At 56.4% G+C, this 26,304-nt stretch overlaps 1 protein-coding gene across 6 annotated transcripts in view; it reads left to right on the forward strand.

The window, feature by feature from the left end:
- TMCC2 (transmembrane and coiled-coil domain family 2) overlaps positions 1-24,386 on the forward strand; it is a 40,273-nt gene extending 15,887 nt beyond the window's left edge. Inside the window, exons 1-7 of one of the 6 annotated variants that reach the window (XM_049634482.1) lie at positions 9,242-9,767; positions 12,684-12,750; positions 13,292-13,360; positions 17,116-18,661; positions 19,634-20,574; positions 21,798-21,933; positions 22,476-24,384. In XM_049634482.1, the coding sequence (XP_049490439.1) occupies positions 18,620-18,661; positions 19,634-20,574; positions 21,798-21,933; positions 22,476-22,787 (1,431 nt within the window). In that variant the 5' untranslated portion in view covers positions 9,242-9,767; positions 12,684-12,750; positions 13,292-13,360; positions 17,116-18,619 and the 3' untranslated portion in view covers positions 22,788-24,384. Of the gene's footprint in view, positions 1-9,241; positions 9,768-9,837; positions 10,719-12,683; positions 12,751-13,291; positions 13,361-17,115; positions 18,662-19,633; positions 20,575-21,797; positions 21,934-22,475 lie in introns of those variants that run through there. The other 5 variants (XM_049634481.1, XM_049634483.1, XM_049634484.1 and 2 more) reach the window with 5 other exon arrangements.
- The last annotated feature ends 1,918 nt before the right edge of the window (positions 24,387-26,304 follow it).

Consider the following 26,304-nt stretch of genomic DNA (forward strand, 5'->3'; position numbering starts at 1 on the left):
GGTTCTTCTCTCGCTGCCGGTGAAAGACCGGGGCCGGATGCTCTTGGGCGAGCTGCCAGGCAGGACGGTGCCCTGGGGGACATGATTGTTCCTACGACTGTCTTATATCCTTATTTAGAACTTTCAGCTCTCCCCAACTCTGTCATATGTGTTGCCCAGTTAATCTGAACAACCTCCCTGTGAAGTTGCCAGAGCAGGTGTTCTTATCCCCATTTTCCGGATGAATAGACCGAGTCCTAGAGGAATCAAGAGACTGCTTGCCTGAGGACACCCAGCTACTTTCATGGCAGAGAGGAGACTAGAGCCCACATTCGAGCGTGTTCGCGAGACCAAACAGATGTGAGGTCACTGAAAGCACCAGGGGTCACGTGATGCAGTATCCATAGGGAGCAGACCTGCCTCGGCCCAAGAGGGTGACTTTATTGCTGGGGTACCGTTCCCCCTTCCGTGACACAGCTTTCCAGCCCTGTAGCTGTTCCTCCAGAGATAGGCGAGGCCTGGGGAGCTCCTGAGGAGCAAGGGGGTCTTCCAGCCAACCCGGCTCTGTCAGCTGACTCCCCCAGACCCAGAGGCCATTGGTTGGTGTGAGAAGCTGTGGTGGTTCCACCCCGGTCTGGGCATGAATAGAAGGTATTCTTCTCTCTAGTAAACACTGCGCCACATGCTCTCTGCAAGCTCCCTGGTGATTACTAGCATCTATTTTTAATTCATAAGCCTCCCCCACTACCCACACCCCTTGCCATTGTTTGGAACTCACCAGCTGGCTTTCGGACCAGAGCGGCCCCGGCGGGGGTTGAGTTACTGGAACAGCCTGGAGGCGGCTATAGTTCCTCAGCTGTCATGGAGAGGCTCGCCCAGCCCCCACCCGAAGAGAGCAGGGGACCTGGAGCCCCAAGGACAGCAGGGGAACAGATAGGGGCTCATGGTCCTGGGAGGCAGCTCAGCCTTGGTGACATTGTTGGCTATCATTTGTTCCCTCCAGTTAGCTGTTTTCGACGTTGTGCCTCAAATGATTTCCCCTAAAAGCAAAATCGGGGGCACCTGGGTGGCTCAGTTGGTTAAGCTTCGGGCTCTCGATTTTGGCTCAGGTCCTGATCTCACGGTTCGTGAGATCAAGCCCCACGTCAGGCTCTGTGCGGAAAGCACGAAGCCTGCTTGGAACTCTCTCTCTCCTCCTCTCTCTGCCCCTCCCCTGCTTATGCGCACATGCGTTCTCTCTCTCTCTCCAGAATAAATAAATGAACTTTTTTCTTTTTTAAAAAGAAGCAAAAACAAATGCCCATCTCCGCCCCACCATCCTGCTCTCTACTATTTGTATAGCACTGAGCACGTTAGCTACTCTCTCTGCCTGACATCTATAAAGCGAAAAAAATTGTCATCATTTGTTGGGGCACTGGGGCCCTAGGTGCCCAGAGAATGCAGGTGACATCTGGGTTCTCCATCTGTATGTAACGTAGCCTTAACCTCTGGGAAACTCGGGCCGCAGGGGCTGCAGCAGGAACCACTGGTTACATGGGCAGCAACAGTGGAGTTGAGTGTCCCCCAGAAGATGAGTGTTTATTCTCTCTCTCTCTCTCTCTCTCTCTCTCTCATTCTCTCTCTCTCTCTCTCCTGAGCAGCAGTTCTGAGAAAATGTGTACTCTCAGAGAAACCTAGTAACTCTTCCCATCCTGCCTTTGTGTCCTGCTCCCAGCGTTTCAGGGACCAGATTAGCCCCTGCAGGGATCAGAGGCGTATATTCCCTTTTTCTCATTTGTTCCACATCTGATTGGCTCATTGCTTCCCTCTTGGTCTTATTCAAAATTTTCCCTAAGCTGCTGCCACGTTCCTCTCCCCACTTCTAGGCTTGTGCGAGGTGCACCCAGCTGGAGGGTTTCGGGAGGGGGATAATGCAGGAGCACTGGGTTTATGGCCAGCCCTGCCAGGCTGGCTCCCGGCCTTGCTCTGGTTGCCCTTCCCCCTCTGTGTGGTGTGGTTGGTGGCCTCTGAGGACGAGGAACAGCGTGTGGGTGGGAGCCTAGAGCTCGCAGAAGGTGTCTAGACAGCCTTCGGAGACCAGCACAGAGTTGCTCAGTGGCAGGACTTTTACTGACAGGCCAGCCTGCTGCCCCTGCTGAACCAGGGCAGGCAGGGTGGGAGAGAGGGCCGGGTGCACACGGTGAGGTGCAGAGAGTGGAGAGATCGTGTCACGCTTGGATGCTTCCCGTGGCCTCAGGAGGTCTTATCTCCAGGCTCCAGGCAGGGAAACCAGTGGTGTTCAGCTCATCACCTAAACCAGAGCAGACTCTGGACATCCTGTTCTTCCATATACTGCCCCACCAGACTTACTCGACAACAAGATTTTTTCTTCTCTGCCCCGGCATAAATAAGCACCCCTGTTTACTCCGAGGGATGGCAAGCGAGGGGCCACCCTTAGCCCTAGGCTCTTGCCAAGAAGACAGATCTTGGCAGGTGCCAAAGGAGCCTGGTTTATTTACGTCTGAGATCCTGCTGGGTCAGAGGTGGGTGGGGCTGCCCTGCCGACCCCTCAGCAGCTGGGGGAGGCCAGACCATGCATCTGGGGGGCTTCCTCGTGTGTCTGAGCTTGCAGGCCAGACTACACGAGAGGCCGAAGGGGCCCTGCTCTAGGGTCCCGCTGTGTTCCTCGGCCTGTCCACACAAATACGTCCACCTTCAGAGCCACATAACACCCTGCCCGTTCAGTCATTCATGTATACACTCGGGTCTGTGCCAGCCGGAACTCCTACCCAATTGCTGGGGAGGACAGCCGCCTTCTCTGTTCCGTCTCGTCCCCTCGTCTTTTCTCTTTCTCTCCGCATGCAAAGGCTCCTTAGGTGGACAGAGAACCAGAGGCAGCCAGCCGCTCGCCAGGCCAAGACGGGGCAGCTCTGTGATTTGTCGTGAACCGTTGTTTCCTGTCTCAATGATTAAAGACATGGGGCGCCTGGGTGGCCCAGTTGGTTTAGCGTCCAACTTTGGCTCAGGTCATGATCTCGAGGTTCGTGAGTTCGAGCCCCGTGTTGTGCTCTGTGCTGTGTCAGCGGGCTCTGACCCAGAAGCAGCCTCGACCGCTTGGAGCCTGGAGCCTGCTTTGGATTCTGGGTCTCCCTCTCTCTGCCCCTCCCCTGCTCGGGTCTGTCTCTCTCTGTCTCTCAAAAATGAATAAATGTTAAAAAAAAAAAAAAAAAAGACTATTTTCCTGGGTTCTTCGGGCCCCACCACAGCAGTATATCTTGTAGCACCTGGCAAATCAAATTCTTCTTTTAGTCTGATTTGCGGTCCTCATATGCAGGAGAAGCACCTTGCCTTTTAGGGGTCCTGTCCAATCAGGAGAGGGGCTAAACAGTGAGGACTCTGCCCCTTACCTAAAGCTTGGGCCCCAGAGATCATGAGCTACAGCCTTCTCTTTTAGAGCAGGATCCTGGGCTCAGTTAGTTGTCCCAGGAAGGACCTGGCTTTTCTAGAATTAGCCTTTATTCATCTTCCCCACTGACATCCATGACTTTCTTTCTAGATAGAAAATTCCCCCTGTTCTCCAGATTAGCCCTGGCTTCTGGAAGTACAGAATTCTCCCGGGGGGGGGGGGGGGGGGGCGGGGTGGTGAAGTTAGATCATGTCCAAGTTACCTCGCAAGACCCAGTTTCTTGCATTTTCAGCCCCCTTGTGGCCTAGCTCAGGCTAAAACCTTATGGGAGACCCTGTGGCTCTCTGCAGCCCCTGGAGTGAGGACTCCAGCCCAGATGCAGGTGGGAGACTTTCAAGTCCCCAGCCTTTCCCCTTGGGACCCTGAGCCCATAAGATGCACCCCAGGGGAAGGTGTGCTCCGGGTTTGGTTATCAGCCCCACGCCGGAGCCGGCAAGAGCAGCAGGAGGAGCTCTCTGTCATCCCGCTCCAGACGGCGAGGAGCCAGTGCTGGTGGTGTGGGCATGGGTCAAGGGAGCTGGCACAGGGCTCCCCAGCCACCGTGCACATTCCTCCCTGTATCCACCACATCCCTGAGTTGGGACACACGATCTCGGTTCCCTCTGGTGCCAGATGAGGCAATGGATATCTAGTATCGCTAACCTGATCCCCGCTTCTGCCTCTTTCTTCTCCTGGGCAGTCTGAGCTTTCTCTGTTTATACGCCACAGGGCACAGGGCTCTGACACAGAAGCAGTGATGAATACATACACCCGGCCGCATTCCTGCTGGGCTCCAGGAGCCAAGGGCTGTCATGCCCTGCAGTGTGGGGGCTGGAGGCAATGAGTGATGTTTCTGGAAACCGTAGCCCTCTCCGACCACCCTTCTCTCCCCAGTGACAGGCGCTGGGGCGTCTGACTGTTCTTGGCCCCTGCCAGCCCCTGTTTCCCACATCCTGCAGAGGCCAACTCTCATGTCTCTACTTCTTTGACCTTCTTTTGGTCAAAGAAGGTCTTTTGTCTTTTGTCCTCTTTGACCTTCACCCAAGTCTGGATAGGGGAGTTCTCACTGCATCCTTTTCCACCTCTGCAGAAACCCTGCTACTGGGACCCCAAAGCTGGGCCAGTATCCATAGCTAGTGAATAATTAAGCATGCCCAGCAGATGCTCAACAGATCCAAAGTGGTACTGTGACCTCCTTCTGGTGGCCGGAAAGGTGAAGCCGGCCCTGGAAAAGCTCTGTAATATTAACTTCATTATATAAGGTTTCTTCACGGCCTGAGCAGGCGGCTTCAGAGCCAACTATGAGCTGGGCCCCATGCCTGTCTACTGACTTCTCAGGGGCCCGGTGGCATGGCGGGCATGTGCCTCGGACTTGTGGGTCGTGTCCCTTTGAGCCTTGCTGGCTTTGGCACTCAGTCAAACAGCATTTTGCAGCTTGCGTTCCTCGTTTAATCAGGGCAGCTCATATAAGTGAGGAGCCCTGGAGTCAGCAGGAACCCCCAAGAGTTCTGCATGTCAACCCTCTGCTTTTAGAAAGGAATCATTCTAAATTCTTCTTGGCAGGGGCGCCTGGATGGCTCAGTCAGTTAAGCGTCCGACCTCGGCTCGGGTCCTGATCTCACGATTCGTGAGTTCGAGCCCCACATCGGGCTCTGTGCTAACAGCTCAGAGCCTGGAGCCTGCTTCGGGTACTGCACCTCCCTCTTTCTCTGCCCCTCCCCTGCTCGCACTCTGTCTGTCCCTCTCTCTTAAAAATAAATAAATGTAAAAAAATTAAAAAAATAAATTCTTCTCGGCAAAGAGTATGGAGTGGGGGTGCTCTCTTCCTAAAAACCACCCAAAAAGAAGCTGCTTCCTCTCTGGGTCACTTTCTCCTACACCTGTCCCCAGCGCCCCCACCACCAAGGAAACAGAGTGGCTATGAAAGGCTTGAAATCATCTTTATCTATCCACCTGTCACCCATTTTGATTTTCCTAAAAGAGACCAAAGATGAGCGGTTCTCTCCACTGCCCAGCGTCTGGCTCATGACTTTGCCCGCAGGGGGCTTCCTGTAGGAGTGTCCACGGCATCAGCCGGGTGGAAAAGCACCAGATGGGAGACATGGCCTTCTCCCTCCCTGGAAGCAGCTGGAGGGCGGCCTGGTGTGTGCGTGCTGGTCACCCCCCAGCTCTCTCCATTCTGGCCTTTTCTGTCTGCCTTTTCTATCCGCTCGTGGGGCCAAGCCTCTCCACCTGCTCCTACGAAACATGCCCACTTGGTTGCTGTAGTTCACCCCGCAGACTATGAATCTTCCTCCCCTCCTGCCTTTCATGGCGGGGGTGGTGCAGGGAGGACGAAGAAGCTCTCTGCTGAGAAATGTGAGTTTCTAAGAAGATGCATCTTCTGGTCGGGTCAACAAATGAGTGTTGGAGGAAGGACTCTGAGTGCCGACCGCTTCCCAAAGCCCTATTTGCAAGATGTGAGCATTAGCGAGGCAGCAGCCTGCCACGGAGGGATGCTAACTGGGAGATTTTCACAGCGCACCTGGAGCGTGAGATTTTGAAGGCCTCACCTTCTATTCTGAGCTGCTAAATTTAGCTGTCTTTAGCTTCTAAAGCCGATGGCTTCTCAGGTTTCCCCTCCTTCAGAATATGTGGTTTGTGCCTTTTTTTTTTTCCCCCTAAGAGAAAGAAGAGTAAGTAGGAAGATTAAAAAAGGGAGGAGCTGAAGAACGATAACCAGAGGAGAAGAAGAAAAGAGAAAATGTGAAACTGACAGTATTAGGGGAAGAAGGGGCCTGGCCTGAAACCTCAACGAAGAGGAAGGGGAGACTGAACTGAGCGGAGCCCAGCGACTATCCGGGTTTCCCTCCAGCGTCCTCTTCCATCTGTCACCCCTGGGCTCAGGCTAACCGGGAGGGTGGGGGCAGTGTGACCACAGACCCCTGGCCCAGCCCAGCTGCCCGCGCTCGTGGGCCCGAGCTACGGGGGCCGCCCCACCTTGGCTGACATGGGGCCTGCGTCTCCGCCAGGCCAGAGGGGGTGACGGCAGGGGAGCGGGACGGCCAGGACTTAACAGCAGGTACACGCGATGGCATCCTCTCAGGGGCACCCTCTTCTTTGCAGAAGGAGGTTGCCTTGTGGCTCGTGTGCTACCTAAGCCCCCAGCCTTACTGCTCACCGTAGCCCTTCCGCATCCACCTGCCACCCTCTCGGCAGCCACTTTTGTGGCTTCCTCTGTCCCAGGCAAAGTCTCCCAAGTAGCATGTGGTGTGTGTGTGCGTGTATGTGCACATACACGTGTGGCGAGGGGGCCTCGGCGCTGGTCGTCTTGTTCAGTAAAACCGACAATGTGTCAGGCATGTTCCCAGTTTATCATCACTGCAGCCCTGGGAGTTCATGAGCATGCGTGCCATTTTGCAGCCAGGAAAACTGAGGCTCGGCTACGGAGAGTCTCTCACCTTCCCCTCCTACCTCCTGATGCCGAGGGTCTGATTCCTTAAGGCCTCTTCCTCCAGGCTGCTGCTTTGTAGGCCCTGGTGCCTCCTCCGGCAGCTGTGACGGAGCACCCGCATGGCCTGCCGAGGCCAGCGAGTGGCAGGGTGTGGGTCTGTGGCAGGCCGCTGACCGCAGGCCCTCTGCCGTGCCACTGAGAGGGGTAGCCCTCCCCCACAGAGCCTGGCCTAGGTGAGTCTTCCTGTGATACATCCCCCTTCAGCCAGGGCTTTTCAGCCCCCCACCCCCACCCCCCACCCCCGCCGCCCTCCACTCCCGCCTCCCATTGCACTTGGGGACATTGAGCCTCAGGGCGTGTGGGAGCTTGAGGTCCCAGAGCAACTGTGGAACTGAGACCCAAATCCAGGGCTCACATAACCTTTCCCCACCCCAAATCACGGCGCCTTGGGCTCCCTGCTTCCCACCCGCAGGACAGGAAACTCCGTGGCCTTGGCAGGTCTGGGAACATTTCATGCACGTAAAGACAAGAGCAGACTCTGGAGGGAAAGGGATCTCTCTCCCCCTGGCCTGCCTGGCACACCTCCCCCTGGTTCCTGTTTGTTCCTTTTCTCTTAGCAGACTACCGGTTCACCCCTAGCTCCTCCCCTCTTTTTCCTGCTGTTTAGTTGTTGTGCTGATGGGTGGTTGTCCCTGGAGGAGAGGAGCCGAACCCTCCCATCGGGGAGACCCCCGGCTGCCTGTGTCCTGGGGGCTCTCCTCAGGGTTATCTTGGTGGTGCAGTGTGCTCTTGCAGGAACCTCTTTCTGGTGCTTCTGAGCCTTCATGATCGGGAAGTCCAGGGAGGGAGAGAGCTCAGGAGAGAGCCCCAGGGCTCTCCCCACCTCTGGTCTCCTGCTCACTGCCACCTTCTGTTCTGGTTGAAAGGAAAGGTTACACATCTTAGCTTGGTGGAGCCTAGAAAGGAGGGAGGCGGGGGGAGGGGGGTCTGTTTGTTTGTTTCATTTATTCCACCAACATTTCTTGAAGTGCTTCTACACGTTATGCTGAATTTGACTTGACATGTTTTAAAAAATAAGGGCTTTAAAATGACCGCCTTTTTGGGGAGGCACCTGCGTGGCTCTGTCGGTTGAGGCTCTAACTCCAGTTCAGGTCATGATCTCACTGTTCGTGAATTCGAGCCCCACAGCGGGCTGTCTACTATCAGCCTGTCAGTGCAGGGTCCGCTTCGGATCCTCTGTCCCCCTCACTCTCTGCCCCTGCCCCGCTTACTCTCTCTCAAAAAAGAAAACATTAAGACTATGTGTATATACTTAGGGCTTGTTTGATTTGTTGTGGATGTGTTCCAAGTAAAATTTCTTAAGTAGTTCAAAACACTTGCAGGGACACCTGGCTGTCCCAGTCAGTAGAGCGTATGGCTCTTGATCTTGGGGTGGTGAGTTCAAGTCTCACACTGGGTGTAGAGATTATTTAAAAATAAAATCTTTAGGGATGCCTGGATAGCTCAGTCGGTTAAGCATCTGCCTCTTGCTTTTGGCTCAAGCCATGATCTCACAGTTCATGAGTTCAAGCCCTGCGACAGGCTGCGTGCTGACAATCCAGAGCCTGCTTGGGACTCTCGCTCCCCTCTCTGCACCTCCCCCACTCTTGCTCTCTCTCAAAAATAAATCAACATTAGAAACATATTTCTAAAAACCCGAAAACTTTTACAATGAGAAATACGGGAGGAAAAAATCAGTAAGAGCTGCCGTGGATTTAGAAAAAGGTAAAGTCTGGGGCGCCTGGGTGGCTCAGTTAGTTAAGCATCCGACTTCGGCTCAGGTCATGATCTCATGGTTTGTGGGTTGGAGCCCCCACGTCAAGCTCTGTGCTGACAACTCAGACCCTAGAGCCTGCTTCGGATTCTGTGTCTCCCTCTCTCTGCCCCTCCCCACCTCACATTCTGTCTCTCTCCCTCTCCCTCTCTCAAAAATAAGCATTTAAAAACATTAAAAAGGAAAAAAAAAAAGTCTTTGGATGATCATTTCAAAGTAACCAAAATGTTATCATCTAGGCTGCGTTAAGAATGAGTGCAAAAACATGCTTTTAAAAATTTTGGTCCCAATATACTTTGTCTTAGATATTATTTTACAAGCTTGTCATTAGTTCTGGAAGAGGAGGGATGTCTTAGTATGAGAAGACCAGGCTGTGGTTTGGATGCCTAGGACAAAGCTGCAATAGACAAGACTGTCTGTTACAGCCCCATGAGATAGGTCATTCAATCATTCTGAAAGCCCAGGGAGGGTCATTCTAATGCTAGGCCCAGCGAAGGGCTCGGACGTGTTTAAGATGTGATTCCTGCCTTCCTCGGGAAAGTAAGACCGAAGACCTGTTTGCACATAACCACTGTGCGAGAGGAACAAATGTTGGGACGTGCTGGAAGTAGTCTCTGACCCTCATGTCCCGGGCTGCACATGGCTGAGCTGGCCCCCAGAAATCGGGACCTGTTGATGTGCTTTTGCTAGGTTCCTGTCCTCACAAACCCCAAGTCATCGGCCACCATTAATGTTTGTAAGGTTTCCCCAAGCCCAGGGTGTGGGGACTCCTACTCTTGGTTTTGGCTGCACGCCCTGGCCTTGGGCCCCACAGATACGGCTGGGACCTTCTTATCTCTTCGCACCTTCTTGGGACCACCCTACCACGTGTGGAGCCTGAGTATTTAAAACCCGAGTCCTTCGCCTGGCTCACGTAGGTGCAGGAGCCGTGTCTTTGGTGATTCCGCCTCGGAAGCCTCCCTGAGAGACTGAGCTGGGCCCTCAACTCCGCTGGCCCTCCTGTACCCCTGCTCACAGCTTGCTCGCCTCAATTGTGGCCCTCTGGCCCCCTCTGCTGGCCACTCACAGGATTTCTTGCTGGAACTGTCCAGATGAAGTCCAAGGAGGAAAGGACTGCTGTGAGTTTGCCATCTGTGTTTGATCCAGGGTGTTTATGCCTGGGCCATGCTGGGGGGAGGCGGTGGGGGGGGGGATGGAGGAGAGTGGGGAATAGGGAGCAGAAGCCAGCGGAGAAGGAGCTGTAGTGGTGTCTGAGCAGAGAGTGGATTTCTGGAAGAATATCTCAGAGCTGCGGGGGTCCCCCAGGCGATGCTGGCTGAATTCTGATCCCTCCAGGGAGTTCTTGGCTAGGGAGCATGGCTTGGGAGTGATGGAGGCTTTAGCGGGGCAGAAGGGAGAGAGGTAGGGTACTCCAGGCTGAGCTGGCTGTGTTAGGATCCAACAAGAAGTCCCCTCCAGGCTCCAGAGACCTCCTTTTCATCCTGGCCGGGAGCCCTACTTCCTTTAGGAGGTGAAGAAGGGAGCCAGTGGACTGTGCCTCTGTTTGTCAGGGGGGCTTCTGATGGTGGGAGGCATTTCTGGGCTTGCACTAGGTGGGTGAGTGATGCAGGTGTATGTCTCCATGTGCTGCACCCCCCACGGGGGCTGGAGGTGCTGCCTGTCACACCTGGGTGTCCTCATGCACACTGAACTCCTGGTGGCGACAGCTGGGCTTGGGAATGGGCAGAGTGGTGGTGGCGGGGGCACCTCTTTAGAGCTGGGTCTCCCCGCTCAGTGATCCTGCCTGTCTCCTCCCAGATGGGAAGGAGCAGCCTGTGAGCCCCAGGGCAGGGGAAATCTCCCAGAGCAATCCGTCCCTAATCCCCAGGCTGGTCCTCAGGCTGGAGATGGCAGCTGCAGAGCCTGGGAGCTTGGGCACACCTGCTCGCAGACCCCGGCTTCCCTTGGCAAGCCCCGTGCTGCCCAGGGACTGCGACCCCGGGGGCCTGGCCCAGCCCCTGGAAAGCTGGAGCCTCAAAGCCTCTGGCGCCCCGTCACCGGCACGGCTTCGGGAAACGGGACCCGCACAGGTGAGGCCCCTGGTGGGTGGAAGGGGAGAAGGTTACTGGGCGGGGATGGGAGAAAGCCATTTGTGCTGCTTGCCAGGTGGCCTGTGCTCACCGTCTGGTCTCTCAAGGTGTAGCCCCCGCTCCATTACAGAGAACTCTTTGTGGGAGGGTGGAGGGGGCGAACACCAGGCCTTCAGGTCTAGGCTGAGGAGTGCCCGGAGGGCCCCTGGGGTGGGGGTGGGGGCAGGAGTCTTATGCAGAAGCACGGGTGAACCCTGGCTCAGAAGCCTCTAGAAACCAGTACGCCGTACGTCACTCTTCTTGGGGCCAGAGGAGCTGGTGTGCAATTAAGTGGAAGGGGTGTGCCTGGATGTGGTCGCTTCTGTCTACAGAAAGACTTGGACAGGGAGAGCGGGGTGTGAGGGTCCCGTGAGCACTGACCCCAGGTGGACGGTGGGGAGTCCAGAAGGAACCAAGTGCTTGGGCGCCTGGAGCTTTTGGAGAATTTGCAGGGTGGAGAACGGAGGAGGCCCCGAGGCAGGAGCCTGTGGGGGTGAGGAGGCAGAGTGTGCAGGACATTTGTGTGGAAAAGGGCATCGTTCTGAGCAGGGCAGGGAATGTGGTAGCTGAGCGAAAGGTGTAGACTGGGCCAGAACCTATGGGTGGGCCTGTCAGCAGGGTCGGGAAGCTGAGGGCTGGGGGAGAGAGAGGAGAGGGTAGCCCTGAGGCCCGAGTCTGGGCAGGGGTGGGTGCCTGCTGGCTGCAGGCAGAGGCTGACGGAAGCCTCCACCCGGTGCCCAGCTGCCTGGAGATCGCAGGTGCTGTCTGAAAGGGCGAGCGAGTGCATTCCTCGGGTGTCTGTGCCCTGCACTCTGAAATCCCAGGTGGCAGCAATGGACTCTCTGTAAAGCCGCTGAGGGCCTATGCCTTGCCACAAGGGATGGGGTGCTGCAGGGAGGAGCCAGGGCCCTCAGGCTCCTGCCTCTCGAATCCCCCTTTTAGGGGCTGGGGCCTTGCTGCAGGAGTTTTTCACCCCACTGGACCCCCCGTGAACAGACCCGGGTATACATACTGCCCCACGTGTACTTCATTAAGTGCCTAAGCATTTGCCTCCCTGCCCTCCGGAGAAAAGCCGCTTAGGCTCCCTGGCACCGGAGGAACCGCTGGGTGGGCTGGTACCTTCCCCTTCTCCCCTCCCCTGCGCCTTTCCCACATGGGGGTGGGGGGGGGCATGGGTCAGCTGTGATGGGGTGTCCAGAGCTGGGACCGAGCAAGAAACCGCAAACTGCCCCCACCTCCTCACCAGGAAGAGAAAGAGCCAGCAGCCCGGCAGGCTGTGCCTGCTGATTTGGAGGAATGGGGGCAGTCCCTGCCTCCAGCACCGGGGCTTCGGGTCATTTTTCTGGCTCTGGCTGGAATATCTAGTTGGTGTGGGAGACGTCAGGTCCCTTCCTCCCAGCTTCCCTGCAAGGTCAAACTGCCTCTTTAGGCAGAAGGATTTGAGCTGGCCATGAATATTCCTTTCCATCTTGGCCCTGGCCTTTCCCTCTGGGGATGATTAGAAAAAGTGAATGAGTGTTCTCTATCCCTAGAGGGGTGCTCAAATCAGAGTCACGGGGCCAGAAGTCAGCAGATAGAAGCACCTCTGCTGAGTCACGCGGGCCCAACAGCCTCCATCACACTTGGCCTTCTGGGCTCTTAGCGGCTGGAAGCCCAGGCCCTGCTCAAGAGCAACATCCCATGTGGATCTCAACCTGCTTGGCCAGACCCCAGACCCTCTTGTTCCCCGCCCTGGGAGGGAGCCTGAAGGCCACCTGTCCCAGGATGACAGGGACTGCCCTGCTCTCCCAAAGGGAAGCAAAGAAGCTCCAAAACTCTTTGTTTCCTCCCCTCCCCTCTCCTTGCGTGTGTGTGTGTGTGTGTGTGTGTGTGTGTGTGTGTATCTGTCTGTCTAAGAGTGACCTTCGTGTTGGCTTTCCTGAGCAGAGACCTAGGACAGGAAGTCCTCATCTTCTGTGTCAGCCTGCCCTGGGGACCCTAACAGGAGTACTTTGTAAGTTCAGGAAGGGGCTGCTTGTCCCCTGGGGAGGGACGTCAGGCTGGGAGCCCTCTGCAGTCTTGTGGGAACCTGGGAGCACAGGTGGAATTTCCATTGCCGAGAAATAGCACCACGCTCCACATTTCACAGCAGCTAGTACCTTCTCCCTGCACAGAGCTTCATGAAAGCCTGGATGCTTTCTGTCCCTACAGAGTATACTGTGTGCTCCCGGCCTCAGGGATCTGGGCGGCTGGGCTGGTGTGCAAGACGGGGAGCCATTGCCCCTATGGCAGGGCCCCGGGTTAACAGAGGACATGAGCTCAGGCCTGGGAGGAGGTGGGAGCCCTGGGAGGCCCCCAGGAGCCAGGGCTCCCGTAATCTGGCAGCATGCCTAATCCGGCTTCGTGCGGAATTGCCGGATGGGGACAGGGAAGGGAGTCCACGGCTCTGCGAGCCCACGTGGAGGGGGTGCTTCTGGGTGCAGGAAGCAGGGAGGGGAAGTGGGAAGGTTGGACCCTGGACACTTAAGACAACGTCCCATCTCTGGCTCTTCCAGAACATTCACCAGGACTTCTTGGACCTCAGTCACTGTTTAGAACAAGGTCTGTGACCTCAGCCCCGGCTGGTAGGTACCATGAGCGGAGAGCATGACATGGCCTCCCTGGTTGCCCGGCATGGAAGGGCATCATGGAAGGAAGCATGGCCCTCCCTCCACCATTCTCCTTGTAAGAACTTGCCTGGCCCACGGGCGGGGATCAATCTTGGGGTCAGGTACCTAGGAGAGTGGAGTGGGAAGGCATGATGCTGGGGCCGCAGCTCCAGGTGTGGTGCTGGCTGCTGGGCACGGACAGAGGGCTGAGTGGCCTGGGCCAAGTGAAACTCTGTGACAATTTGGAGAGAGGAGCAATGGTGCCTCTGTTGCCCACTTGCTGCCGTGCTCCAGCTGGGAGACCCAGGGAGTTTTCACCCACCACTGACCGGGGGTTGAGTGATCTGTACCCGGCCTCAGGACACGGGATTGGGAGTGAGTTAGAAAGAGCGCTGGCTCTGTTGAAAATGAGACAGTGATTTGAAGGACCAGGAGACCCTCCCACAGACCAACCCTGTAATAGGACATTGGTTGGAGCGGTGGCCGGAACCAGCAGGTGGGAGGACCCCTGGCCTTCTACATCCAGCTTTTTGTAATCACCACCTCTGTCTGGCTCCAGAAGATTGCCATCACCCCCGAAAGAAACCCAGACCCATTGAGCAGCCACTCCCCACTCCCCACTCTTCCCCTGCCCCCCAGCCCCTGGCCACCACTAATCTGCCTTCTGTCTCTATGGCTTTAACCTTTCTGGACGTTTCATATAAAAGGAATCCTTCAGCACGTGACCTTTTGCATCTGGCTTCTTTTGCTTAGCGTGATGTTCTCAAAGTTCACCCACGTTGTTGTGTGTATCAGTGGGACTTCATTCCTTTTATGGCCCAATTATGTTCCACTGTATGGATGTACCAACTTCGTTTACCCATTCTTTGGCTGATGGGCAAATGAGTTGTGTCCACCCTTTGGCTATTGTGAAAAGTGCTGTTATGAATACATGTGTACACGTACTTGTTTGAACGCCCATTCAAAATTTTTTTTTCCTTTAAATGTTGTTTTTGAGAGGGAGACAGAGCGTGAGTGGGGGAGGGGCAGAGAGAGAGGGGGAGACACAGAATCCGAAGCAGGCTCCAGGCTCTGAGATGTCAGCACAGAGCCCGATGCGGGGCCCGAACCCATGAACTGTGAGATATGACTTGAGCCAAAGTCGGACACTTAACCGACTGAGCCACCCAGGTGCCTGAATACCCGTTTTTAATTCCTTTGGCTATATACCCGGGAGTGGAATTGCGAGATCATGTGGCAAATCTACGGCAAATCCCCCAAACTAAGGGACCCCCCAAACTGTTTTCCGCAGGGACTTCCCCTTTACATTCCCACCAGCACGGTATGAATACCTGTGGTAGTTTTTCTACATCCTTGCCAACACTTGTTATTTTCCTTTTATAATTTTTTTTAAATGTTTTTATTTTATTTCTGAGACAGAGAGACAGAGCAGGAGTGGAGGAGGGGCAGAGAGGAAGACACAGAATCGGAAGCAGGCTGCAGGCTCCAGGCTCCGAGCTGTCAGCACAGAGCCAGACGCGGGGCTCGAACTCACGAGCTGTGAGATCGTGACCTGAGCCGAAGTCGGACGCTTAACCGACGGAGCCACCCAGGCACCCCCTGTTATTTTCCTTTTAAAAATTATGGCCACACTAGTGAATATGAAGTGTCACTTAATTTTGTTTTTGAGCACCTGCTGTATGCCCTGAGACTGTACCGATTCTTGCCTTCACTTACTGTTTCATTTCATTCTCCTGACAACCCTTTGGGGGTAGGTCGAATCCCCTCCTGTTTCCGGGTGAGAAAATAGAGTAAAGTTAATGACATACCCAAGGGCATGTGGCCAGTGAGGGACAGAGCTAGGGTTCTAAATTGGTGTCTGACTCCAAATTTGGTGCTCTTTCCATTGCCTTGCATGGGCTCTCTGTCCTGTCTCCGTGCTGTTTTTTTTTTTTTTTTTTTTTTTTTTAATAGAAGTATAATTAACACACAGTGTTATGTTAGTTTCAGGTGTACAGGGTAATGACTCAACAATTCTATGGATGATACAGTGCTCATCATAAGTGTACTCTTTTTTTAAAGTTTATTTGTTTATTTTTAGAGAGGGAGAGAAAATGTATGCGAGGAGGGGAGGGGCAGAGGGAGAGAGAGAATCCCAAGCAGGCTCCGCGCTGTCAGCACATGGGGCTCGATCCCATGAACTGCGAGATCTTGACCTGAGCCGAAATCCAGAGTCGGGCTCTTACCTGACCGAGCCACCCAGGCGCCCCACGATAAGTGTCCCCTTAGTCCCCTTCACCTGTTCCACCCCTCCCCCACCTCCCCTCTGACAACCACCAGCTTGTTCTTTGTATTTAGGAGTCTGTGTTTTTTGTCTCTTTTTTGCTTTGTTTGTTCTGTTTCTTAAATTTCACGTATGAGTGAAATCATGCGGTGTTTACCTTTCTCTGACTTGTTTCACTTGGCTTTATACTCTCTAGTTCCATCCCCGTAGTTCCAAATGGCAAGATTTCACTCTATTTTATGGCTGAGTATTATTCCCCTACGCACGTACTCTGCCTCTTCTGTATCCATTCGTCTATGGACGGACATTGGGCCAGCTTCCACATCTTGGCTATCGTAAACAATGCCACAGGCTCATTGCTTTTCCTTGTGGTTTTTTTTTTGTTTGTTATTTTGTGTGTGTGCTTTTTTTTTTTTTCCAGATCTCTTTCCCCTCTTCTGCTTTTTCCATCCTTCATAGTTTTGTCATCTTATGCTTGAATTCTCCTTCCTTTGTTAAAGTATTCTCCTTCTTGGTGCCTCTGCCTGCTGCCTGCCACCTCCTTGGCTTTCTTTCCTTTAGCCACTCTGTCGTGGTTCAGTCCTGAAGGGCCACTGGTGCTATGGGGAGAGGGGGGGTGTCCTGGGGTGGGAGGCATGAGGAACCCCCTGCCTTCCTCCGTGGGGGAGGAGGACAGGGTGGGGGTGTTCTGTGACTGGAGGCGCCCAGCGGGGTCCAGGTGTGGCAGATGCCAGTGGAGGGGCAGCAAGGAGCTGGCGTCCTGCTGAGGGACCCCCGGGCTCGAGTCTGGGCCCCAGGGCAGGAAAGAGGGGCAGGTGAGGGGGCCAGGAGCCCAGCCCCAGGCCACTCCAGCCCACCGTTAGGCCCCAGCTTGTTTTCCCAGGAATGTCTGTTCTCTCGTTCCCGGGGATTTCGCAGCCAGCTTCCACTCGGCTTTTCCATCTGTAAGCTAGACAGACTCTAAATCAAGGGAGGAGAGACACTAAGCTGCAGGAGTAAAGCCAAGGTAGGGGGAGAGTTGCTATTTTACAGTCCCTCGGAGTCCCAAAGCACTTCTACTTTTCACGGCATCCCTGTCTCATTAGCTGCTCGCATCCCCCTCCTAGTCCTTGCGGCAGGTTCTCTGCTCATTATAGAGACAGCCGAGCACTGCCGAGGGCCGAGCATCAAGCCATGTTTCAGACCCAAAACTCACCTTCTGGACGTTTTTTCTCCCCCAAAGAGGGAGAAAGAGAATTGAGCCTCTTTGGAAGCACAGCAGCCTTAGAGGAGGACCAGATTGCTTAATCTTAAAAATGGTGTTCCTAGAGAATTTAATTTTTTGTAGTTCAATATTTATGCTATAGTATCAATATTGACTGCACTGGTAGGGGGATAATCTCTTTTTTTTTATGAATGAATTTTCAATCTTGGACCCTAGGTCTACACTGCTTGTTTTGTTTTGTTTTAATGTTTGTTTACTTTTGAGAGAGAGAGACCTAGAGACAGAGCGTGAGCTGGGGATGGTCAGAGAAAGAGGGAGACACAAAATCCGAAGCAGACTCCGGGCTCCGAGCTGTCAGCACAGACCCGACGTGGGGCTCGAACTCCCAAACTGTGAGATCATGACCCGACCAAAGTCGGAGGCTTAACTGTCTGCGCCACCCAGGTGCCCCTCGTTGGTGTAATTTCTTAATTAAACTGCATTCCCCTGCCCCCCTGAATTGTGCTGCCTGGATCCAGACAGCATTTATGAGTGCCTTCTGTATGCCCCACACTGGGCTAAGTGCTTGCTAGGCATCATCTTGTGTAACCCTCACAGAGACCTGAGAGTAGATAGCATTATCCCCCTTCTCAGGTGGGGATACTGAGGGTCAGGGAGAGACAGGTTTCATCACTGCAGGACATAGCACAGGAGGAAGGGGTTTAACTGCAGGATGGGGTTTTAAGTCGCACTGGCGTGACAGACCTTGGGACAGATCATTTAAGGGAGGCTGTGGAATTGGCTCTTCTGGTACGCGAGTTCAGAAATTCAGAGGTGCAGGGTTCTGAAGACATGTGCCCCTGGAGGGAGGGCCAGGGGACACAAAGGGAGACCCAAAGCCAATGTAAGGGGCAAGTCCTGACTTTAGGAGAGATTGGAGAAGGGATCGGCATTGTCCCCAGCATCCCCAGCAGAACTGTGACCTGGAAAGGCCCCAGAGGAAGCCCACAGAGGAGCCACCCGCCCCCATCCCCTCCCCGGCTCCTGATTTTGGCAGGACTGTTGTTTTCACTAGTGTTTTCCAATAACTTTGCACCTCGGCAGAAACCGGGTCCAGTGACTTCTGCCTGTAATTGGCACAGGCTGCTTCCAGTTCTGGTGTGGGTAAGCGGGCCACTTGCTTTGCGCTTATAACCCCTTCCCCCACCTGTACCTCATCCCGCCCCACACACATGAAGAGCGAAGGATCTGACCCGGCCGTCCTGGGGTGTGCTGTGTGTAAAAATACATGGGGTTGAGCCATTTCCTGCTGCTTCCGTTCTTGCATGGCGATAAGACACAGGGGACTCAGCTGTGGACAGAGAGGTCCTCCAACAGCTGGGGTGGGGGGGGGGCGGCCCTGGGAGAGCAGGACTCCAGGCCCGCCTGCTTTCTTCTGACCCCGCGGTTTCTCATCTTTCCTATCTCCTGGGACCTTTCCTTCCTTTCACCCCGACCCCCCAACCTTTCTCGGCTTCTCTTCTCCTTTGTGCCACCCTCATGCGCTTGGGAAGCCTGCCTGCTGCTTGGAAAGGGAACTCCTGCTCCGTCCTGCACATTTGCCCCCTCCTGAGCTAAGCCCTGGTACCTTCAGGCCCCCAGACTGGTCTCTGCTGCCCTTGGCCCCCAGGGGTTGCTCCTGGGACTTGAGTCCTCAGGACCTGGCCAGCACGGTGGGTGGGGCTGTGCTCCTCTCCTGCATCTGAGAGAGCGTCTGGGAGAGCGGGCAGGGCCGGGTGCTCCTGCCGTCATGAAGCGGAAGAGGTTGCTGATGACTCAGGAGAGCTGGAAGGTGATGGAGGGGCTGGAAGGGGTATCCACAGAGGCAGGAGACCTGCTGAACTGCATTAGGAAAGCCGGGGTGGGACGGGTGGGGAGGCTTCCTGTGCCTACGTAGGGCCAAAGTGTAGGCTTTGGCCAGCTCTGGGGGAGAGGCCTGTTTGAGGCAGGAGCCTTTGGGGGAGGTGGAGTCCAGAGGGACAGCTTGTCTTGTCTCTGAGAAGTCAGTCCTGTGACTCTCCTCAGGCATGCTTGGTCCGTATGATGGAGCAAGAAGAGCTCTGGGCTGGAAGTTCTGTGTTTTCGTGGCTGTGTGTCCCTGAGCAACTTGCTTGAACTCTCTGGGCCAAAGGAGGGGCAGATCTGCCTAGACTGCATTTTAGGGATATCATGAGGATTACGTGGATCGCAGCTGGGACAGCCCTTCAAAACTGGCCATGGGTAGGGGCACTTGGCTGGCTCAGTCAGTGGAGGGTGTAACTCTTGATCTCGGAGCTGGGAGTTTGAGGCCCACGTTGGGTATAGACATTACTTAGAAAAAAAATCTTTTTTTTTTTAATTTTTTTTTCAACGTTTATTTATTTTTGAGAGACAGAGAGAGACAGAGCACGAGCAGGGGAGGGGCAGAGAGAGAGGGAGACACAGAACCTGAAGCAGGCTCCAGGCTCCGAGCTGTCGGCACAGAGCCCGACGCGGGGCTCGAACTCACAAACCGTGAGATCATGACCCGAGCTGAAGTTGGACGCTTAACAGACTGAGCCACCCAGGCGCCCCAGAAGTAAAATCTTTTAACACAAAATGGCCACCATAAAGGAATACTGCTACGGTTGTGGTTATTTGGGGTCTTGCCCTGAAGCTTCCTATTCCTCCTGCATCCATCTCCCAGGCAGAGAAACCAAGGCCAGAGGTGTCCACGGACGTAGGAGAGTATCCTCCCACAGTGTCACGATTTACCGACGCTTGCTTTTCTTGCCTCCTTCCCCAGGTTGACAAGGGAGACCTTGTGGCCCTGAGCCTCCCCGGCGGCCCCGGCCACGGTGACGCCGACGGTCCCGTCAGCCTGGACGTGCCGGACGGGGCGCCCGACCCCCAGCGGACCAAGGCTGCCATCGACCACCTGCACCAGAAGATCCTGAAGATCACCGAGCAGATCAAGATCGAGCAGGAGGCGCGGGACGACAACGTGGCCGAGTACCTGAAGCTGGCCAACAATGCGGACAAGCAGCAGGTGTCGCGCATCAAGCAGGTGTTCGAGAAGAAGAACCAGAAGTCGGCCCAGACCATCGCCCAGCTGCACAAGAAGCTGGAGCACTACCGCCGGCGCCTGAAGGAGATAGAGCAGAACGGGCCCTCGCGGCAGCCCAAGGACGTGCTGCGGGACATGCAGCAGGGCCTGAAGGACGTGGGCGCCAACGTGCGCGCCGGCATCAGTGGCTTCGGGGGCGGCGTGGTCGAGGGCGTCAAGGGCAGCCTCTCGGGCCTCTCGCAGGCCACCCACACCGCGGTGGTGTCCAAGCCCCGGGAGTTCGCCAGCCTCATCCGCAACAAGTTTGGCAGCGCCGACAACATCGCCCACCTGAAGGACCCTCTGGAGGACGGGCCCCCCGAGGAGGCGGCCCGGGCGCTGAGCGGCAGCGCCACCCTCGTGTCCAGCCCCAAGTACGGCAGCGATGACGAGTGCTCCAGTGCCAGCGCCAGCTCGGCCGGGGCGGGCAGCAACTCCGGGGCTGGGCCGGCGGGGGCGCTAGGGAGCCCCAAGTCGAACACGCTGTACGGGGCCCCCGGAAGCCTGGACGCTCTGCTGGAGGAGCTGCGGGAGATTAAGGAGGGACAGTCCCACCTGGAGGACTCGATGGAGGACCTCAAGTCTCAGTTGCAGAGGGACTACACCTACATGACCCAGTGTCTGCAGGAGGAGCGCTACAGGTAGGCGCCACCCCTCCCGCACCGCCGCCGCCCGGCCGGGCCTCGGCCGGAGCGGCCGGGCGCCGGCTTTCAGACTCCGGCTCGCGGAGGCAGGTGGAGGTGCACATAGAAGGGTCCGAGGCTGCCGGAAGGAGCCAGAAGAGGCCCCAGGAGGCCTTCCTCCAGACGGGTCAGAGCGGCTGGGAGATAGGGTTAGGGGGCCTGACCTGCCGATGGAGAGAAGGCTCTGCCTGTCTCAGGAGCTCTGAACATCCCTGCTTGATGGTTATGTGGTCCGTGTACAGAAGGGGGAAACTGAGGCAGGGACGCGGCCAGCTACATGGCCTCTCCTCTGGAAGGACTAACGGCACTGACTCTCGAGCCAGGTTCCCTGGGTTCAAAGCCCAGCTCTGCTCTTTCCTGTTTACCTTGAACAAAGCACTTAGTGCTCCCCACAGGTGCTCTCCGGGTCTGTGCCGCGGCAATAACACGGATCCCTACTCCTAGGGTTCGTGAAGGTTCGACGAGTCCAAACCTCTAAAGTCAAACTGTGTAAACCTCTGGCACCATCAGGTTAAACATTTGGCAGAAGCTGGAGTCTCCAGCCCCTCCCCGCCCCGCCTGCTCCGCACCCTCTTGCTCAGTGCCCCTCCTGTGTCATTTGGTTGTCACTTGCTCCCTGGGATTCTCGGCGAGCTTTTCCTTAATTAGCTCTTTTCCTTTTTCTTCATATATATGAAGAAGGGTTAGAAAATTGGGGGGGGGGGGGTCCCTGCCTGAAAACTAACTACCCCTACATGAGAGTCACCTTTTGATACTTTGTGCCTGCAGAGCAGGGATCATGTCGCTGTGTCCCTGGTGACCAGGAGAGCATCTCAGTCCAGGGCTTACAGGCTCGCGCCGAAGGCGTTTAATCCCTGAGTCCTCCGTTCATGAGCTGTGGGACCTTAGGCAGGTTCCTTAACCTCTCTCTGTCCCAGTCTTCTCATCTGTGAAATGGGATGATGCTAGTGCTTGTCTCGTGGGGTTGAGGGGGGTGAGGATCCTGGGAGATAACGTGGGTAAAGCCTGGGCACAATGCCTACTTGGAAGCAGCGCCATATAAAGAGTAGCTTTCGTTGTCGTTGCTGTTCAAATTGGAAGGGGACTGAACGCGTTGCGTGTTTTGAGGAACGAAATCGATCCTGGGGAGAGAAGGGAGGTCAGGGGGCCAGGACTGAAGTCACCCCTTCTCCCTCTGCCAGGTACGAGCGGCTGGAAGAACAGCTCAATGACCTGACCGAGCTTCACCAGAATGAGATGACCAACCTGAAGCAGGAGCTGGCCAGCATGGAGGAGAAGGTGGCCTACCAATCCTACGAAAGGGCTCGGGACATCCAGGTACGACCAGAGACTGGCCCTGGGGAGGCCCCAGACGTGCCGAGAGAGCTGTCGGCGGCCGGAGGGTGAGGGCTTTACCAAGTGGGGGGTGATGGGCACAGGCGGGTCCACTGGCGGCGCAGATGGGCGCGTGGCTGGAGAGGGCAGTGTGGGGCGGAGATAGGAGCCGGGCAGGCCCGAGGCTGGATTTGTGCGAGCCGACGGGCGAGGGCCGCCCATGCCCCCAGCTCTGTGATGGCAGCCTTGCCAGTGAATAATCGGGATCTGCGGGCTCCAGGCTGCCTGGAGAGGAAGCTCCAGGGGATCGGGCCAGCTGTGTGTCCCCTCTCCACTCCCCGCACACACGCGAGTCAACCACATCCGTCTCCTACCATCTTCCCTAAAACGTCATAAAGCACTGCCCGCAGCTGCAGCCGATCAGCCTGTACCCCCCGCCCCCCGGCCTGGCCTTTGCAGGGGGCGCCCTGTGCACGGGCCCCTTCTCTGAGGGGCGGGGAGGGTTCAGCCCACCCTGAGCTCCCACGCGCCCCTCCCCCCCGCAGGAGGCCGTGGAGTCCTGCCTGACCCGCGTCACCAAGCTGGAGTTGCAGCAGCAGCAGCAGCAGGTCGTGCAGCTGGAGGGCGTGGAGAACGCCAACGCGCGGGCTCTGCTGGGCAAGTTCATCAACGTGATCCTGGCGCTCATGGCCGTGCTGCTGGTGTTCGTGTCCACCATCGCCAGCTTCATCACGCCCCTCATGAAGACACGCCTGCGCATCACCAGCACCGCCCTCCTGGTCCTCGTCCTCTTCCTCCTCTGGAAGCACTGGGACTCCCTCACCTACCTCCTGGAGCACGTGCTGCTGCCCAGCTGAGCGGCCAGCCCACCCCTGCCCCGTGCTCCCCCCGGCCCCGAGATGGCCACGCTTCTCCTGGAGGGACCCGGGGACCCCCGAGTCCCTTGAACTTGTTCGTGTGTCTGGTTTGGCCTCTTGCCCAAACTGTCCATTCCAGCAGCCCCTGCCCCCTTCTCTGTTCTTGCTTCTGTCTGACGCCTTCTCCCTGTTGGCCTGAAGGGAGCCTCGAGCGCAGCCCTGGCCGGGCACAGTGAGGACATCCGTGGCCAAATGGAGCAGAGGAGGACACCGGGATGGACCGTTCTGATTATTTACAGTCACACAAGGACTTCTCCCAGCGGACTCAGGATGCAGCAAGTCAGGAGGGTCAAGAAGAGGAGCAGGAGAGGGCCACGCCCCATCCTTCCAGGGAAGAGCCCAACCTGGAGGCATCCACAGTTCCTTCCTGCGGAGATGGTCAGGGTGAAGGCCAGACGGCAAGCGGGGGGTGGGGCTCTGCTGGCCTCAGAGAATGCCAGGGAGAGAGGGCAGGTCCCCCCAGCCTCTGGGCACCTGCCGGGCCAGAGGGCAGGCTCGGTCCACCCCTGGTTCCTCCAGAGCTGGTTTGAGGCTCACTTCTGGGCTGGGCCCTTCCCGGGATATGAAGGACGCAGGCTCTGGAGGCCAGGTGGAGTACAGCTTTTGGACTTGTGTTTTCCCTGTTGTTCTTTCTGCCTGTCACTGGATCTGCTCTTTTCAGGGAAACAGGCCCCAGGGGCCCCCCGAGCCTCAGCCTAAGCCCTTAGGCCTCTGGGAGCATGTTGGGTTCTATTTATTTATTTATTTATTTGTTCCTTTGTACCTTGTCCCCCCTGAGCTCCAGGGAGAGGGAGAGGCCCTGCCCCTGTCCTCTCTCGGAAGCCAGGGCCTTCTCCTTGGCTGTTGGGCACTTCCATACCATTTCGCCTCTGGATAATCCTGGCTAGGGGAAGGGGGGCAAAGCCACCCAGCCCCACTCTCCCAAAGCACCCCTCAGCCAGGACGGGAGGAGCATAGCCTCTCTTTTATACATCTGTTTATTTTGTATGTGTGTATTTGTGTGGAGGAGGTTGTTTGTTGCTTTATTTTTTTAAGGCTCTGGAGTGTTGTGTATGGTTTCTCTTCACATCCCAGCCTTCCCACGGGCACTTCTAAGAAAAGAGGGCATTTCTCGCAAAACAAAAGAGAAATCCCTTAGAGCGGAGGAGGGTAGTGCCTGTCAGCTGTGGTGGACCTTCCTGAAAAATAAATATCCTCTAAATTTTCAAAGCATCCTGTCTAGTGTTAGTTGATGAGGCCATCCCCGTGGAAACCACCGGGTCTCTCCCCACACCCAGGCATGCTGGGTAACACTCTGGGCCTCCCCTGTTGGCCTGAGCCCTTCTTCCTTCAGGATCCATCCCTGAACAAGCCATCGTGCACCCTTCCCGTCCTACTTTGCGCAGCCAAAGCTCTGGCCTCCGTGATAGGGAAGTGAGGTGATACCACCCCCTCTGGCTGGCCAGAGCACTTTCTAGGGGGAGGGGATTGGGAGATTGCTTTCTAGGGCTTGAAGAAGACAAACAGCCCCAAACCCAGACAGCAGCGGCCAGGCCTGGTGTGGCCACGAGAGGGCAGCAGAGTCCTTACTCACCCTTTTCTCGGGGTTCAGTTCCGAAGAGAGGCATCTGCTGGACTTACCGGGGCTTGATCATGCTGTGCAGCCAGACCACAGATCACCTGCTCACCAGAAGCCTTGAGCGTGGAGGCCAGGCCCTCGGCCTCTGCCCCTGTGGCTGCAGCTCCCAACCCTGGCAGTTAAGGGCACTCACAGAAGGCACTGGATTCCCAGCAGGAACCCTGTAAGACCTTGGGGGGGGGGGGTGAGTACCACCTGAATCTTCCTAGTGAGAGGAGGAGGCTGGGTGCAGGGGGTGTGTGGGAAAGGCACCCACCCCAGGGTCCTGGCCCGTAGTTAGAGCACCTGTGGCCAATTCCCGTAGCCTCTCTGGCCTCGGTTTCCACATCTGTAACGGGGGATGGACGCAGTAGCTGCTGATTTCAAAGGGCTCTGACATTCTGTGGTTCTGCGGGTCTGAGAAGTCACAAGTTGCAGTTGTGCCTGTGGCCTTGGGCTCGAGGGGGCTCTAGGAGTCAGGGAGCACTCCCTAAGGGGATCAGAGAGAGGACCATGGTGGCCTCAAGGAGAGCAGGCTTTAGTTTCATCTTCACCCTCTGTGACCATGTAGGAGTTTCAGCAGGTGACCTTATGGGGCCCTCCAACACTTTAGCACTCTGGGCCCTGCACCCCACCCGCGCGCGCGCGCGCACACACACACACACACACACACCTCCCATGGGGGCCACATTCCTGGGCCCCAGGTGTGTGTGTGGGGGGGGGTGGCTGCTCCAGGCTGCAGACATTTCCCACATTCCTCCCCAAGGTCAGGTGCCTTCCCTGCATTGGCTCTCAAATGTCGCTGCCAGCCCCAGTCCCCACTGAAAGGGAGGAGGGAAGAGGGAGGGAGGGCAGGGGATCATTCTCTGCTGATACTGAAGCAGCAAGTCCAAGAAGAGGGGGCAGATCGCCCCGGCCAGAGGCATCTGCAGAAAGGATGGAACTACACGGGCCTCCTATTGACAGGGAGGTGGCTAGTAAAGCCCTGCCTTGTCCCGGCTGGGAGTTGGGTTTTGTTCCTCTGATGGTCACCGACACTTCCTTGTTTGTGTCTAGCCTCTCTTCCTTCTGTAAAAAGGGAGGGAATCGCTCCCACCGTGGACCTGCCTCCTTCTCCCACCAGGGTTCACAGGGCTGCCCACCCTGCAGGGGACTGGCCTCCTTCAGACAGCAGGGCCTGTCGGGCGGGGGGGGGGGTGACAATGCTGGGGAGCAGGCTCCTTCCTGGAGGATCTGGCCTGCAGGCCCCAGCCCCGCATCTCGGCCTGGAGTCGGTGCTTTCGCCCTCCAGCTGCGCCTGCCAGGCTGGCCCGGAGCTAGCGTGTTCGCAGTGCCCGCGCGCGGCTGGCTTTCCGGGCCAGCCCGTGGAAAGGGCACCACTGGAGCAGGTGCAGGCCTGGCAAGCACAGAGCCCTCCGACAGCAAGATGGCGGCACCACCAGCAGAGGGAGTTGACTTAACCCTCGCTGCTCCAGTTTTCTTGGGCTGATTCTGAGGTGGGAAGGGAGGGGGGAGAAGGGGACAACTGGGGTCACAGAGCGGGAGAGTATGAAACTGTAGCTGGGGCACCTGGAAGGTCCTCGCGGCAGGCTTCATTTCCCCATCAGTGGCCGGGCCATTAAGTGCGGTCCAGATCCCGGTATTAAGAGCCTGACAACCTGGGTTCAAATCCCAGCACCGCCGCTCACCTCAGACAAGCCTCCGGCTGCCCTCGGAGCACCTCGTGCACGTAGGAGTGCAAGTGACCTCTGGCTCACGGGTCTGGGGTGTGAGAGAGAAGGCATTCTGCACATCCAAGACTTTGGTACAGTACCTGGAAGGTGATCGGAGACTAACTCAGGGCAGTTGTGATTACTCTTC

Source organism: Panthera uncia, chromosome F1 (assembly GCF_023721935.1).
Source record: "Panthera uncia isolate 11264 chromosome F1, Puncia_PCG_1.0, whole genome shotgun sequence".
NCBI lineage: Eukaryota > Metazoa > Chordata > Mammalia > Carnivora > Felidae > Panthera > Panthera uncia.